This window comes from Cavia porcellus, unplaced genomic scaffold (assembly GCF_034190915.1).
Source record: "Cavia porcellus strain 051 isolate PalLab524CR breed Dunkin Hartley unplaced genomic scaffold, mCavPor4.1 scaffold_13, whole genome shotgun sequence".
NCBI classification, from domain to species: Eukaryota; Metazoa; Chordata; class Mammalia; order Rodentia; family Caviidae; genus Cavia; species Cavia porcellus.
Window position 1 is genome coordinate 5,212,848 of NW_026947496.1, and position 16,470 is coordinate 5,229,317.

General features: G+C 43.9%; 2 protein-coding genes across 2 annotated transcripts in view; one reads left to right on the plus strand and one right to left on the minus strand.

Annotated features, from left to right (window-relative positions):
- Nucleotides 1-4,650, minus strand: part of LOC100733288 (putative olfactory receptor 2W6) — a 33,582-nt gene extending 28,932 nt beyond the window's left edge. The window contains exon 1 of the mRNA XM_063259772.1: nucleotides 4,559-4,650. The gene's annotated coding sequence lies outside the window, so the exon portion shown is untranslated. The remainder of the gene's footprint in view (nucleotides 1-4,558) is intronic.
- Nucleotides 3,180-16,118, plus strand: LOC101788786 (olfactory receptor 2B2). Its single transcript, XM_063259770.1, has 4 exons — nucleotides 3,180-3,419; nucleotides 9,880-10,163; nucleotides 11,586-11,631; nucleotides 12,251-16,118. Exon 4 carries the CDS (start codon nucleotides 12,276-12,278, stop codon nucleotides 13,233-13,235), a length of 960 nt encoding a protein of 319 aa, XP_063115840.1. The 5' UTR covers nucleotides 3,180-3,419; nucleotides 9,880-10,163; nucleotides 11,586-11,631; nucleotides 12,251-12,275; the 3' UTR covers nucleotides 13,236-16,118.
- Nucleotides 16,119-16,470: the final 352 nt, after the last annotated feature.

Genomic DNA, 16,470 nt, shown 5'->3' on the forward strand with positions numbered 1-16,470 from the left:
TTGTTTAAAGGTCACAGCTGCCAGTCTTATCTGTACCAGAAGAAGAATGCAGCCACAGGGGAGAAGTGGGAGAGCTTGAAGGGGATTGTTCTTTAAGCCATGCTTCAATGCAAAGTTCTGAGAGTATTTTTTTGAAACTAGGTCCCCATGCTTTGATAATTGTACTTGTATGTAAGATGCCAACATTATTATTGGGACGGTATATAAGAAGTACTTTTGTCTTCTTGTCTGTCTAAAATTATTTCAGGATAGACTAAAATAATCAACAGAATTCATCCAGAGAAATTCATTTAAGAGCAATTTCATTTAAGTGTAAAGCAACTATGTGTTTGTCCATATACATGTACCCAACACCTATATTCCTTTAGGGAATTTTTAAGCAATAATTTTGATAATCTGCCTCCCTGATTTCCTCGCTTGGTCATTTGTTGCCGCAGAAGAATGGGTTTGCTGCACAGCTCTGGCCCCAGCAGGGCTTGCACAGTCCCCACAGCACATCTCAAGCCACTTGCTACTGATCAAAAGTCTTGGGAGCTCCTTGGTGTCAAGGGCAAAGAGCCAGAGTTGCTGGCCCGCAGCGGGATGGTCCCAAAGTCTTCATTTGCTTTAAGTCATTCACAATTATGCATAAACCATAATGCTTTTTAACGATGATAAACATGTGCATGACTGGGTCTATATGGTTACTATGCTACATTTAATCATTAGTTTAGAATACACTCCTACTTACCAAAAAAAAGTTTATTCTAAACAGTGTGCTGTGCTGTACTGGCGGCACCCTCACGTGTGTTGTGTTCCCTGTGCTCCTTGATTGACCCACCATGCTTGATTGACGTCACCATGGTGACGTAGGAAACAACCTCTCAGCACATTTCTTAGGACAAAACTGTTCCTAGGAGATGCATGACTGTGCAGATGAGTGTGGCTGGCAGGGAGGACTGTGACTCAATGTTGATCCCTCTGGAGGTGGGAGGGGAGGACGGCTTCCTGTCACAGGTCTGCCAGGCAGAGGCTTTGTGAGAGAGCAATCAGATCTGCGGCGTGGGCTCTGCCATCGGGGCTGTGCTCTTTCTGGAGGTCTTGGGAGATTCTGTCTCCTTCTGTTTCTGGCTTCTGGAGGCCATTGCATTCCTTGGAATCTGGTCCTATATGCTGTCTGCAAAGCAGCAGCATAGCATTTCCCAATCTCTTTTTCTGATTCTTAACCTGATTCTTTTGGGGACCCAGACAATCCAGGATGACATCCCCATCTCAAGATCTTTACCTAGTCACATCTGGTAAGTCAGTTTGGCTGTGGAAGATGATGTAGTCACAGGCCCTGGAGAATAGGTGTGAGCATCTTTGGGGGCCATTATTCTGTCTCCCACTCTTACTTCTGGGTCTCATTCTAAGAAGTGGGGTACAAGACGCAGCTCCTTCACTTTTGCTATGAAGGAGGCACCCTAACATACTAGACCACAGCACCTCCAGAAGTCTCACGGGGTGACAGTGCCTTTAGTTTTCATACAAATGATCTCCCACCATCTGTGAGTCTGTATTTTTCAGCCACATCATCAAGGGAATTTGCCATCTCCAGATGGTTAGGCCCTTCCAGCAAAGCATCAATGGTCTCAGGACGAAGTCCTGGTAAGGGTACTGGACCTGAAGTACGGCACGGAGTACGCATGCTGACAAATCCTCTGAGGAAACCAGATGAACGCACGCTCTGTTCTAACCTTTTGGTTTTATGTATGCACTGAGATGAATTTTAGAAGGAATAGCCACATTGATAGGTATATTCCAAGAAGCAAAAGCTGGATTAAGCCTTAAAGTAAGAAAACCACAATCTCAATTGCAATTGCAATTAAAATGGTCACATGATTAACCACATAACAATCATTCACAAGGCTGACTTCTATGCACAGCCCAAGTAGACGATATAATTGGAGTTCAGCTTATCTTTCAAGTCCTTCATGGAAGTGTTATTCTTTCAAGGAAGTCTTTCATGGAAGGGAAGGTCTCCCAGGAGAGACACTCTCTGTGTGAAGGTCTGTGGAAGTCAAATGATATATATTGTTGCTTTCATTCTTTTCCACTTTATGCGGCCCCAAGGTGTCCATAAACACAATCTGAGGTCATGCCCAGTGATGCTAGAGGTCCCCCTTGTCCTTTGCTAAGCAGAGGTGTTGAGCTCCATCAGGCAGGTGGGGCTGGAGCTGCTGCTTGGGGAACACTCGGCCATCTGTTGCTGCACCTGCGCCTAAGAGGCTCATCTTGGTGTCTTTCTATGGAGACTGATAGCTTTCAAAAGGCCCAGCCACTGCGTAGCTGGGAGCACCAGAAGACCACTGACAACTCAGCTTGACAGCTCAGTTTCCAGAGGCTTTGACAGAGCTTTAAAACAAACAGACAAACAAACAAACCCCTCCTTCCTTAATTAATGTAAAGTCTTATCAAATGCCTCGGGGAACACTGCCTTATGTCAAGTTCTTGATTAATTTTTGTCGTTTTATCTCTACAAGAATGACAGATTGCTGTATCTTCCCCTTTCTTCCCCTTAGTGTTCTTTTCACCACTGGACAGCAACCAGCATCTTGCTGCTCTGCAGCCAGCAGCTTCTGCTCAGGTTGCCAGTTCTTCAGGACTTTCTGTTATTGTTGCGTTACACAAAAGATGTTCCTGTATTTATTATTTCTCATGGTAAGACTTTTCTAGTTCTTGAAAGACAGAGTCCCTGAAGCTGTCCTGTCTTTCCTAGAAGCAGAAGTCATCATCCAGATTTGGCTACATTTGTGGCAAACACTTCAGACACTGCAGGGATATTTATCCCGACCCTGTGTCACTGGCATAAGCCTCTCCCAGGTCCTAGGAAGGACCCTAGCATTGTGCTGTGCAAACACATGTTAATGTACACTTGCAGAAAAGATATTTTATTTCTGATTTACTCTGATTTACTGACACTGTTTTCCATTGCAGTGTCCCTGTCATAATTCGGTTGACTGCAAACTAGACAAAAGTAACTGGTATTAGAGATCCAGTGGCATGTGTGACAGTTGATAGATTGTATCAACTTGAGAAAGAGAAATTTAGCTAAACCTTCTGAGCAATTCCACGCCCTTGAGTGAGGAAGACCCACCCCAGAGTGCTTGTGGCCTTGATGGTGTTAAGGGGGAGTGAAGCCAGATGGCTTTGCCCGCTTCTTGGGAGGCGCTCCAGCCTTCGCCTTCGCCTTAGATGTCATACCTGGCTTCCAGCGCAGATCCTTTGGCCTTCTTGCTTAGACCCTATTTCTTTCTGTCACAGACCTGCTGGCCTCCTGAATCAGACTTGCATGCGACCCTGCAGTGAGCTCCAGGCCTTTAAATGAACCTTTTGGTCTCCAGTGCGCAGACAGACCCTCTGCACCCACCCTTCCTCATCTGGCTCTGTCAGTGGCCACGGTAAGCCAATCCCGAGAGTCCTTATGTATTTGTGTATCTTGCGTTGTATCTGTTTGTCTAGTAAACACTGACTGGTACAGTATGTATGGTCTGTGGTCATCTCTACTTGAAGACAGGCTGTTGTTAGCTCTCCTGGTGTACAAAGGGCTTCTCAGATCACTCCAGTTCCTGACTCTCTGTATTTTCAGTGTCACAGAGCCAGAATGTGAAGGCTTTTAACATTGTCAGGGGCCAAGAACATAAGTTTGAAGGTAGTGGATAGCAATTAAAAGATATAATCTCATCTCTGCTCATCAAAATATACTGAGAGCAAGATAAGTACCCAAGCCACAGACTGTGGGAAAATATTGATAAATCATGCATGGCTAAGGACTTGTATACACATCTTATAAATCACTTATCAAAGGATAAACAAATTTTTACAGGAACATAAAACAATCTCTATTTTAGCAGGATCTGTGCCTTAGCACAGGGGTGAGAACACAAGAGGGAGCTCCCCTGGACTAAAACCCTCTGTTTTACTAAACTTCCCAGGCTGTGCTTGGACTTGCAATCCTCCTGCTCAGCTTCCCAAGAAGTTGGAATTCCAGGCATATACCACCATACTCAGCTACTGCCCTGTTTGTTTTGTTTTAATGAAAGAAAGTCTTAAACATACACAAAAGAAGATGTGGTCAATAGGCACATGAAATAAGGCTGTTATCAGCAAATCACACCATCATTAGCAAATAGTAAATGTATATTGAAATTATACTATAATCTACATATTCACTAAATTGGATAAAATTGAAAAAGACTGCCACACCAAATGCTGTCAACATCATGAAGCAATTGATTCTCTAGTCACCATGCAAAGTAGTATCTCTACTTGGGAAAATTACTTGGAAGATTTGTATATAGCAATTTATATTTACAAGAACAACCCCATTAATAATAATTCAAAACAGAAAACCATCAAAAGATTCACCAGTAATAGGATAAACAAATGATGGTGTGTTAACACAATAAAACTATTATTACACGTTGACAAGGATGGATTTTGAAAGTATTATATTCAGTTGAAGAATAGAGTCAGGACAGTTTGCATAGAGCTTGGTTTCATGTGTTAGAAAGCTCAGAGGGAAGAGTTCGTTACTCACACCAAGAAGTCCAAAGGCATGAAGAAGTCAGGACCCAAGAGAGGACCTGCCAGGTTGAGGGGGACTGCATGTGGAGAGGTGCACGAGTAGACAGATGTGGCACAAGGCAGACTCACTCCAGCTGGAGAAGGGGTGGAGCATGGAAAGGCTGCAGACCTCTGTGCTAGGCTGGAATCAGAGGGTGAGCCGGTGAGCAGCTAGTGTTTAAGATAGGTAGATGGACATCACACGCGAGATACAATGTCTACCCTCTGAATATGAAATAGAAATGAGCATACCATGCACTAAATCATGGTTCCTAATTTCCATTCTTCTCAGAAAGAAACAAGGGCTGTTTGGAGAAATCACTATTTTGGGCACATTTTATTGTGCTGAAATTAATGAAGTGCTGTGTTGGCAGCCACAAACTCACAATGGCTAGTTTCACATCCTTCCCTAAGGGAGAACAGAGGCTAGGGATTATTGGTTCCCTCCTTCTGAGATTTCCCATGATCGCATTAGGGCTGGGCTGTCTCCTCCCACCTACTAATATGAAGACTAAGCCTGCTAAGACTAAGCTGAAAACACTAAGTCTACTAAGACTAAAGATGCTTTGGGCAGGAGCCTCAGTAGTTTAAAATCACCGGCTCCCTCTGAGCCATCCAATAATCTCCTCACGCTGACTTTCCTCAATCAGTAAATACTGAGGTTCCGGCTGCCTTGTGGCCTTTTGCTCTGGGAACAGCTGGTCACCCACGATCCCCACTGCACCGCCGTTTTGTCTCGTGTTCTTTCCTCCTGCCATGCACCATAATGCCTGGCAGGAGACTGGGGCCTGCTGCGGGGCTCTGCACCAGTGCTAGCAGAAGGGAGAGGACAGGGAGGCAGGGCACTTGGCTGAAGACAGAGTGGCTGAACTGCAGTGCAATCAGGCTCTTGGAGACGCGAACGATTAAACACAAGAAGTTCAGATCAGCGAGGCATGTTGTGTCTGGCTGTTGTCCTTCCCCTTTACCCTAGAGAACCGCAGCCTTGAGAAGTGTCCTTGCCAAAGCTGTTTGTTCGGTGTTTTTCAGTTGTACTGATATTCTAAATAGCAGCTGGAGAGTTCTTGGCTTCAGGGCTTGGTCCTGGGAGTCTCCCTGATGCTGGGACTCTTGGCTGAGATAGCCGCTCTCGGACCTCTTCTCTTGGTACCTGAACTAAGTCTTTCCCCCAAGTACTCACTCATCCCCTCCACCACCACGGTCACACTCTGTGTCAAGAGGGATGTGGAGCCAGATGAAAAGGACTTCCGTTTGTCCAATTTGGGGAAATTTGAGCATCAAAGTAAAAACTGGTTACAGCCAATCAAAAGAAATAAGAAGACATGAGTCTGCTGAGTGTGGTGATAATTTTAGCATTCTGGGAGGCTAAGGAAGGAGGATCAAAATTCCAGCCCAGCCTGGGCAATCTATTGACTCAGCAAGACCTATCTCAGAATAAATAAAAACCAAAGCTAGGTATGTTGCTCAGTCCTGCAAGATACCCACGAGCCTGTACTGCTTAAAACTTGTCAGTAAGTTATGTGATATTCAGCAGAATCCCAGCTATTCACAATGGAAAAATCAATGGTGAGATTAGAAAATCACCACTTTAAAAGCAGCACTGTAATAAATGATGTGATTTAGGTGAGAACCAATGGATGCTGCAACTCAATAGGAATCTTCAATAAGATAAGGATAACCAAAGGAACCCAGTTTAGGATACTCCTCAGCTAAGAAATGTAACTTATTTATTAATTAATCTTAGAGTGGACAAATTTACTAGACACTTTTTTCTTTCTTGCTTTTATTTTCCTTTTTCTTTCTTTTTTTTGAAACAGGTTCTTGTTATTATAGTCCAGGCTAGCCTTGAACTCACTAAATAGCCCTGGCTGGCCTTGAACTCCTGCCTCAGCCTCCCAAGTGCTGGGATTATAGCTGTGCACACCAGGCCCAGCTAGCAGACACTTTGTAAACCAGGTAGTAAAATTCAAAATCTCCACTAATGAGACACAAGAACATCATGTACTTCTTGATAAATGAGGAGACAACATTCCTGGGATATTCCTCTGGAATTTGAGTAATTGGGTGAGGATATAGCTCAGTGGCACAGAGCGCCTGCCTGGCAAGTGCACAGTCATGAGTTTGAATCTTGGTACAAAATAATAATAATACTAATAATAATTAGTTGGGTGTGGTGGATAATAATTTGGATGTGCTGGCGCATGCCTGTAATTCCAATACCTGGGAGGCTGAGGCAGGAGGATCATTGCAAATTGGAGACCAGCCTGAGCTACAAAGTGAGCTCAAGGCCAGCCTGAACTGCAGTGAGACTTTGTCTCAAAAAGACAAAAAATAAATAAAATAACATAAAGTAAAATACATAAAAAATAAATCATGAATAATCATAAAAATCCATCTCAAATTGAGAGATATTCTACTGAGTGACAAGCCTACACTCTTGAACAATGTGATTATCATGAATGACCAGAGAAAAACTAAAGAACTCCAGATATGGGGAAACTAAATGCAGCCCATAATTCTGGGCTGGATCCTGGATTGGACAAAAAAGATGATTTTAAAGACACTCGATTGCCCTAGGGTAGCTGACAGAATTTAAATACGTCAGACAGATTGGATGGCAGTATCGTCCCGGCTTTCATTTCAGTTAAACCAGAAATGTGCCAGAAGAATGTTCTTATTTCCACACTCTGAACAATTTCGGGTCTGTAGACATTTCGTCCACAACTTACAAATGTTTCAAACAATTTACAGATAAACCTGTATGTGTCCCCTGCTTCCTGGACACGCAGATACACACACACACAAGCACGAATGTAGACCTGATTCTTTGTACTGCAGGCATTCATAGTCTTAATTTCTTTTGGCAACACGGTGGGACAAGGTGGAGAAATCATCGTCAGGACTGTCGCTCCTAGCTTGCAGCAAGCTTTAGCATTTCCTTTGATTCCTTAGAATTCTACCTGTCACTTAGGACTTTAACACTGAGTCATTTTAAGTGCTAATAAAAAATTGGACATGTTCTTACCCCAGCTCCAGTTCCTCCCAGGTAAGTCATCATTTCCAGCCTTCACAGTTATATCTTTCTTACAGAACATACAGCTAGTTTGTCTACTTTAACATAGCAACATTTGGTTCTAATAGTGAATGTTTTCCATTTTACAAAAGGTGAGTGGGATGCGTGGCCCATGCCTGTGATCTCAGCACTCTGGGTGGCTGAGGCAGGAGGATGGCAAACCTGAGCTCAGCCTGGGCAGTTCAGTGACTCGGGGAGACCCATCTCAAACTTAAAAAAGGAAAAAGTGGAGGGGGCAGCGGCCGGGCATGGAGTTCAGTACGGACTGCTCTTAATCCCTAACACTGCTCCCCTGGAAGGTCACAAATACCGTACAAAACTGGGTGTTACAAAGGCCTTATCATCAGAAAGAAGAAAAGACAGCAATGCGGGTGAGCAGACCTCGGAATAAATGGGTGCCTTCCCCGCAGGGACTCTGGGTAACAGTGAAAAGGAGAAAAAGCAGACAAAAGCAAACTTCTGCACGTCTTTTCCTAAGCTGTACTGCTTTAACTTCTCTGAGTCTCAGTGTCTGCGTGCACGGAATGGGGACCGTGAGTTGCCATTCTCAGGGCAGACGTGGGAAGGAATCCTTTTGAAGGATCTGACACGGTGTCTGGCCAGCAGTAATAAACTGAGAATTCCCCTGCCTCCTGGATTAGGACACGTGGGCATCACTCCATGGTTTTTAAATTTAAGGATTTTTGAAATAACTTCCATTGATCGGTCTATTTCACAGAATATCCATTTTGCTTAGTCATTTTTTCCCTATAGTTTTGTTTACTGAAATTGTACTTGTTAAAAAGTACCTTAAAACCATTTCAAACATAGGCACAATCATTCGCACTTTTATTTCTACTATCCTACCCAGAGACAACCACTGTCACTGCAGTTAAACATTGTAAGTATTATGTGAAATCTTACTTTGCCTTCTTTCCCAGTTTTTATTGTAGGTCCTAGTCTCCTCCCCTGTCTCCTTCTCCAGAAGTTAGAACCTCTCTGCCTTTCTCCAGTTCTTTTTAATTATCGGAGTAATAGCCTTCTTTACTAATATGGAGAAAAGCATTTTCCCATACAACCTCAGACAGACGTAATTACATAAAATCATATTTGGGGTGATTTAAAGAATTACTTCATAACATTAGGACCATTTTGTGTACTTTTTTGCTTTTTTCTTTGCAATAATACCTCAAGAAAACACAAACCATTTGCTAGAGCAGCAATTCTTTATTTTACATGGATGCGTATCATTCATTTATTCTTCAGTAAGTCCTCTACCGAGGGACCTGCATTTTTCCCCACCCACGGTCATTAAACTACCTCTGTTACAAACACCACTGTCCCTTTATCATGTGCGGTTGGTTTTTCCCATGGGAGAAATTTCTAGGATTGACAGCACCAGACTGAAAATATATGCAGTTTTTTAAAAAATAAAATATGGCCAAATGTCTCTCCAGAAAGCCTGTGATACTTCTGATACCAGGAACTGGAGAGCCCTCTTTTACCCTTCACGCCCGTTCGCTGAGAAGTCGTCTTCTTCTGAAACCCACTGAATAGGGAGAGCTTCATCATATCCAGCATGTCCTTATCTGCTCGATAAGTTAATCACCTCTTGTTAGAGGTATTGATCATTTTGATTTGCCATTTGTCACTTTTCTATTGATCTATTTGTGTGTATGGTTTTTCCCTGAATGTGTAAAAGCTTGTTTTTCTTTTTTAATGGACCAAATATTTTTTCTAGAATTATAATTATGTTTTCAATATCTGTTCATTTAGAAAAGGAATTGAAACACATCTACATATTATAGAATGAAAAATAAAAAAAAACATTGTATTCTGGGTGAACGGAGCATTATAACCATGTTTTAAACCACAGAGTCCAACGGGCCTGTACAGTCTGAACAGGGGAAAGAGACCTCCATGACTGAGCTGCGAATTCAGGGTCTGTGACAGACACCACGGCGACCACACTGCGTGCATCTTAATATTTTAAAAGACGTTTTATGCAGAAAATATTCCCAGCCGGAGTAAGCAGTTTTCCGAAGCTGACTTAAACCGAGGTCTCTTTCCTTACACAGAAATCAGAGGGTTGCAGGTCTGGATTCGCATATGCAACAGAGAATTCCTTCCTAGCTTTGCGGCTTGGGGTCTGAGTAGTTAGCAAAAGGAGCCCCAGTTCGATACGGAAACCTTTCATTTTTACTTGAATTCGTAAGTCCCCAATGTCATTCCTCCCGTGTTAGGCAAAGTGCAAGAGGCTCCGTCCCTGGAGATCGATGGGCGATCGATGACGATGACGGAGGAGCCGCGGAGCCCAGGGCGCCTCTCCCGGGCTGGGCTTCAGCTCTAAAACCTGCAGGCTCGAGCCTCCTGCGGAGACCGAAACCGGCACCGACCCGGAGAAAGTATTTTTACCACCTTGCAACACTGACTGGAAAAAGTCTACAAAGAAACCGTGAGCAGTCAGAGTTCACCCACCAGAGACACAGAAAGATAAACTGATCTGGTGCTAATCCTTAGGTCGGAGGTAAGCAGAATACATTTCTTAAGATGACCAAATAAAATCTGAATGCTATGTTGAGTATTTTTGTAATCTCCTGGGCAAATAGGAACTTTAGAGCCCATCTGTCTTTGGTTCTGACCTTTGCTTTGCTAACTAGCTCTAGGAGTTTGGGTAAATAATTTCTTTAAGCACATAAATTCAGGTTTCTGCCTACAAAATAAATCTTTTATGAAGTGGAAAACTTTTAGGACAAATTTCCTTATATTGCTAAACTAATGTGTGATATATCAGCTACCTGGGAAAAAATGACTGGTGTTCCTCCCCCTTGTACGGTGACAAAAAGATGGTATTTGAGAGATTGTGGCGCAGGGGTAGGAGATAGTTTGCAGAAAGGGGAAGTAAGTAGATTTTATGCTGAAGGAAAATAACATCCCCGTCGTGTTCAGAAGGCAGGACTGAAGCCAAACGTTCGTTTAAGGTGCCTGACTATGCAATGATTCCCTGGCAGATTGGAGACTGAGGCTTTTGCTACCTTTGTTTTAATGATTTTCACATGTGGGGGTTTTAAAAGATGTTTCAAGATTCCGTTGAATCTCATCTTTTTGACTACCTGAGCTCAGAAGTGAGAGAAAATCCAAGAGAAATAAAACACCGAAAAGAGCAACCAATATACGGGGAAAAGAAGGCAGCGGAGTTAGTGTCCCAGCACGCCTCCTACACTGTGGGGTGAAATATTCCAAGATGCTCACAGATAACGATGGTGGAGACCTCAGCAGTTTCTAAAATTCTCTCCCACGAGCTTAATGGTTTAACCCAGTTGCTCTGCTCAGGGTGCCTGGCTGAATGCTTCTTGGTCAAAAGGAGAACCCTGTTAGTTACCCTGCTGGCGGTGTAGCTTTCCTGGAGAGCAGAGACCTTTGCTTTGTGGCCTTCAAAGACCCGAGTGCTGATGAAAGCAGCTGACTGGGTGTTGACAGACCGGTACCAGCAGCACCTCGGAGCCGCCAGAGATGTTGATAACTGTGTATAGAGCTGCAAATACCCTGGAAGAGGACCCAGCTCAGGGGTGGAGCGCTTGCCAAGGTGCAGGAGGCCCCAGGTCTGCCCCTGACACCGTGAAAATAAACATAAAAATATATATTGTGGTACTGGCAGACAGAGTATCCTACCATGCTTTCTGAGGGTAAATAGTTTTAGCAGCTGGATGACATTACTGCTCCAGGAAACCGGGCTGTGCGCAGGCTCTGCCCCAGCACCCACAGGTCCTCCCGGCAGTTTGGGCCGGTCTGAGTCACACCTAGCAGGTAGCACCGGCCAGGCTTCTGTTATCCAGGCTGATGGATCTGGAGTTGGAGAGAGAATGGGAAAGTTGAGTCTCAGCAGCCAGAGCCATTTCCCTGGGGTGCACTGATGCCTCACATCCTCGTTGTTGTCTCCAATTTACAGGCGAGAAGATGAGAAGAAGAACCAGGGTGGAAAGCTAGGAGGGAAGGTGGGTACATGTGCCCAGCCTGCCAGCGTCAAGTATCACCACACTTCTGGAGGAAAAGAATGTGTGTTTTTACAGTGTGTCTGGTAGTGCGTTTGTCGACCTTCATTTTGTGTGTGGGATGAAGTGGGTTTAAATAATTTTAACCAATTCCCACACCAGGGCACCTCCTTGCTGTGGAGGTGAACAGCGGGACACTGTCTGAATCTGAAGAAGGGAGACAGTGCATTTTCAAAACAAAATACCAAGGACTGCATCCCGTGAGTGAAGAAACTGATTCATGTGCTTTAAGACTTTTGCAGCTCATTTGCTAAAAAGCTGTTACAAACACACAAACACTTTTTTTTCAGTTCTGGGAGTTGAATCCAAGACTGTTCTACTACTGAGAGTCAGGGTCTTGCTAAGCGCCCAGACCCTCCTACCTCAGCCTCCTGAGAGCTGAGATCATGGCCCTGGGTCAGATATACCTGGCTTATGAATACTTTTGAAACACTTAGATACATTTTAACTAATGTGCATTTTTCACACCAGTAATAGAGATAATTTGTAAATTTATGCAAATTGCTAGCAAAATATTAATACATGCATGTTTAACTTACTGTTTCTCTTCTTTGTATTTCAGGGCACCGAAAGTTGACCGCTTTGCTATGAATTGGGTAAATGACAGTATCCCCCGGGAGTTCGTTCTGTTGGGCTTTTCGGACCGGCCATGGCTGGCGCTGCCGCTTTTCGTGGTGTTCCTGGTTTCCTATGTCCTCACCATCTTTGGCAACACGGCCATCATTCTGGTGTCGCGTCTGGACGCCAAGCTCCACACCCCCATGTACTTCTTCCTCACCAACCTCTCGCTGCTGGACCTCTGCTACACCACGAGCACCGTGCCCCAGATGCTGGTGAACATCTGCAGCTCCCGGAAGGTGATCAGCTACGGTGGCTGCGTGGCCCAGCTCTTCATCTTCCTGGCCTTGGGCTCCACTGAGTGCCTGCTCCTGGGTGTCATGTCCTTCGACAGGTTCGTGGCCATCTGCCGGCCTCTGCACTACTCGGTCATCATGCACCAGAGGCTGTGCCTGCAGCTGGCGGCTGCCTCCTGGCTCAGTGGCTTCAGCAACTCACTGCTGCAGTCCACCTGGACCCTGCAGATGCCGCTGTGTGGTCACAGAGAGGTGGACCATTTCTTCTGCGAGGTCCCCGCTCTGCTCAAGTTGTCCTGTGTGGACACGACAGCCAACGAGGCCGAGCTCTTCTTCATCAGCGTGCTCTTCCTTCTGATCCCTGTGATCCTAATCCTTGTCTCGTACGCGTTCATCGGCCGTGCAGTGTTGAGGATGCAGTCAGTGGAAGGTCGACGCAAGGCCTTTGGGACATGTGGATCCCACCTGATAGTGGTGACGCTGTTTTATGGCACCGCCATCTACATGTACCTGCAGCCACCATCTCCTGCCTCCAAAGACCGGGGAAAGATGGTGTCACTGTTCTACGGGATCATCACGCCCATGCTGAACCCCCTCATCTACACGCTGCGGAACAAGGAGGTAAAGGGAGCTTTCCGGAGGCTGATGGCGAGGGCCTTCATAATTAAAAAACAAAGACTGTCCAAATGGTAAGTCTTGCCAAAGACAGGAGTTTACATGTCCTAATTTAATTCTAGGTTGCTTTATTCTCACTACTTTCAAAGAATGATTATGGTGATTTCCTACAAATATGTGCTGGATAGCGAACCACTTATTTCCCACCTCATAAGTACACTCATTGCCCGAGGTCTAGGGCAAGGATACAGCTCGGCTGCCTGGCAAGCACAAGGTTGTGGGTTCAACTCCTGGTACCAAAATAACAAAAAAGTTCTGTGCTTTATTTCCTTCTTGTTTTGAAGTTCTGTGTTGCTTTCATTGTTTTGTTTTGATAGATTTTATTCTATTTTGTTTGATTTTATTGTGTCCGATGGTGTGGCAGCTGTTTTAAAAATAACAAGAGGCATTATGGTAGCCATTGTCGATGTCGTAAATTATCTTGTTTTGAAGTCTTGTGTCACTTTCACTGTTTTGTTTTGATTGGCTTCACACTGTTTTATTTTATTCTTTTAAAGTAAAAAAATACAAGTCTTTATTTTTAAACAAAACATTCTTCTATGTTTAACCTTTAATCAGATTGTTTAAACTTCAAGTCTAAGTTCTCAGTCTGGCTGGTTTATATATTTGGGAAACAAATCTTAGATCTCTTTGAGATTAGAAAAATAGCTAGGAATCCTTTCCTGAGAAATAAAACTCCTGCACAGACACGTTGACCTCAACACCCGCACCCACAGCCTCCCCCCAAGCCCCACACAGTTTCTCAGCCATTTGTAAATCTAAAAGAAGCCTGTGAAACCATCCAGGGTGCCCCTCTTCTTAATTACAAGATAATGTAATAGCCCTAGCTTTCCGTTTAACTTGGTGTCCATATAAACACAATACTAAAATCCACAATGATTTCCCCCACATTTTACTTATAACTGCTATTGTCTTGTTTCTATGATTTTCATTTCTCCTAAACTGAATTCCTGTTCAAGTCCATCTACCAAATAAAATTGTACCTACATTTTACATTTGTATCAAATAACTGATTTTTGGCATTTTTATGATTTTCTCTATTACACTTCCTCCTTTAACACCTAAAACATGTGTAGCTTAAATCCTGACCTTCCGCACATCATGAAATGATGTCCACCGCTTGCCAGTGCCCTTCTCTTGTGAGAGGAGTTTGCTGACTCCCTCCCGGTTCTGTGGGGCAGCACGGGCTGTACTTTGTCCTCAACCATGCAGTCCTTCAGAGCTCATCAAAGTACTAAGGAAAATCTTTGCACATTGTAAGATGCTTATTTGTTTGGTGTTGTGACTTGTTGCACTGTAATTAACTGCTTCTGTCCTATTCTATGGTCCCAATTAATCTTCCATCAAATGTATCACTAAAAGCAGAAAATGTAATAGCTAAGAAACACAATTGGATTTTTTCTCCATGACACCTCACAGTAACAGCTTCTGGGGTTTGTTTTGTTTTGTTTTTGTTTTTGAGATAGGATCTCGCTATATACTTCAGGCTGGTCTTGAACTCACAGTATAGCCCAGGTTGGCCTCCAACTCCTGGTGATCCCTCTGCCTCAGCCTCCTGAGTCAGGGATTACAGCTGTGTGCACCACAGCAGGCTAGGACTGCTTTTAGCCTGGTGTAATTCTAACACAGCATGGTGCATCTTAAATGTTGAATGTGCCTCAAGGCCACCCGGAGGCCTTTTAAAATTTGGATTGCTGGGGATCACTCTTCCTCTTCCTCCTAAGGTGCCAGCGGGCCTGGATAGAGACTGGGCTTTGCATCCCCACAAATTCACAAGTATGCATATGTGTCTGAAACCAGACCGCAAGGCATGGCGGGCCTTGCCTGTAACCCCAGCCCCAGGGGAGGCTGAGACAGGAAGATCACAAGTTTAAGCTCCACCGGGGCAAGGTAGCAAGATGCTGCTTTAAAAGTGAAGAAGAATTTACAAAGGGCTGGCAGGAAGTCAGAGGTAGGGTGCCTCTGGGTTCTGAGTCTCAGTACTACCGGAAATGACAAGGAAAGAGAATCCCCAAACAGCAACAAAAGCCTTGCTGTACTAACAGTTAAAACGAAGGTGTTGTGTTGAGTTCCTGTCTTCCTTTATCTATATTAAAAGGATTGACAGTTAAAGAGGAAATGGGCAAACCACTAAAAGAGTTTATTGAAATCTGAGAGGACATTCATTAGAGGATATAGCCTCATATTAGATTTTTGTCTTTAAAGTCCCAGTAAATGTTACACCAAATTTCCAGAGATAAAGTCTGATGTTATGTTAATGTCAGTTTCTCTTAATGAATTATAAGAAGACTTAGCAGAGAACCCGGAGTGGTGGAAATTGAGGTATCTTACATTTTTTAAATGAACTGATTCAACACATTGTATACTAATAAATTTTAGAGGTGTTCTTAACAAAATTTGTAAATATTTTTCTACCAGATATATTTGCTGACAAGTTTAGACTACATTACCTGACTCCTAGATATGTTAATAAATCTTAATAAACACTTTAGAATACTTTTGTAAAACTAGGAAAGGTGACACTCTGTGGTGTGGGAACAGTGCAGTTCACAGTCCTCCTGGCTAAAAGCATGGCACAGGTTCCCATAAGATCAAATATAATGTACCACCTATTTCTAAATGAACTCATGAAGAGGCAGCTTTTCCTGTGAGACCACCCTCGTGGATGAGGGGAACCAAACACATGAAGCAGTGCTGTGTACTATGCGGACCTGGACATGTTCAGCCCGTGTTTCTGGACCTTGTAAATGATCAAAGTGCAAATGCTGTGATATGCATTTATTGCCTGAGTGCAGTCATTGTAGATATTTCTGCATTTTATTCCTATGTAAAGTCTTTTTTGTAATTTTTTCAGATACAGGTTTTACGAAAGTTGTATATAAACAGAGTTTTAATATTTTTCTTAAGGCGTGTAGTGGCATTGTTACCTCCTCAGCGCACTGGGCCCTTGGGGTCTGGGGTGGTGTTCGTCCCAGGGCCTCGGTGCCTTTGAAAAGCTCGGGCTCACACCTGTCCTGTGGGCTTCGTGGCCTACGCACACCTAAGTACAGCCCCAAGCGTGCTGGGTCATCACTGGGCCGCAGTGTGCTCGTGGTGCGGACAGATGCTGCGCCCTATTGTTAGGGGGAAATAACCAGAGAGGGCACTTTTTAAGAGACATTTTTGATTTGAAGTTAGTTGAATTTGCAGATGTGGATCTTAGGAGTATAGAGGGCCTGTGTGCTAACTGGCACAGGGAAGAATAATACTCTTT

Excerpts from the sequence above, each read along its gene's own strand:
- LOC101788786 (XM_063259770.1), top strand. The coding sequence starts at position 12,276 with ATGAATTGGGTAAATGACAGTATCCCCCGGGAGTTCGTTCTGTTGGGC.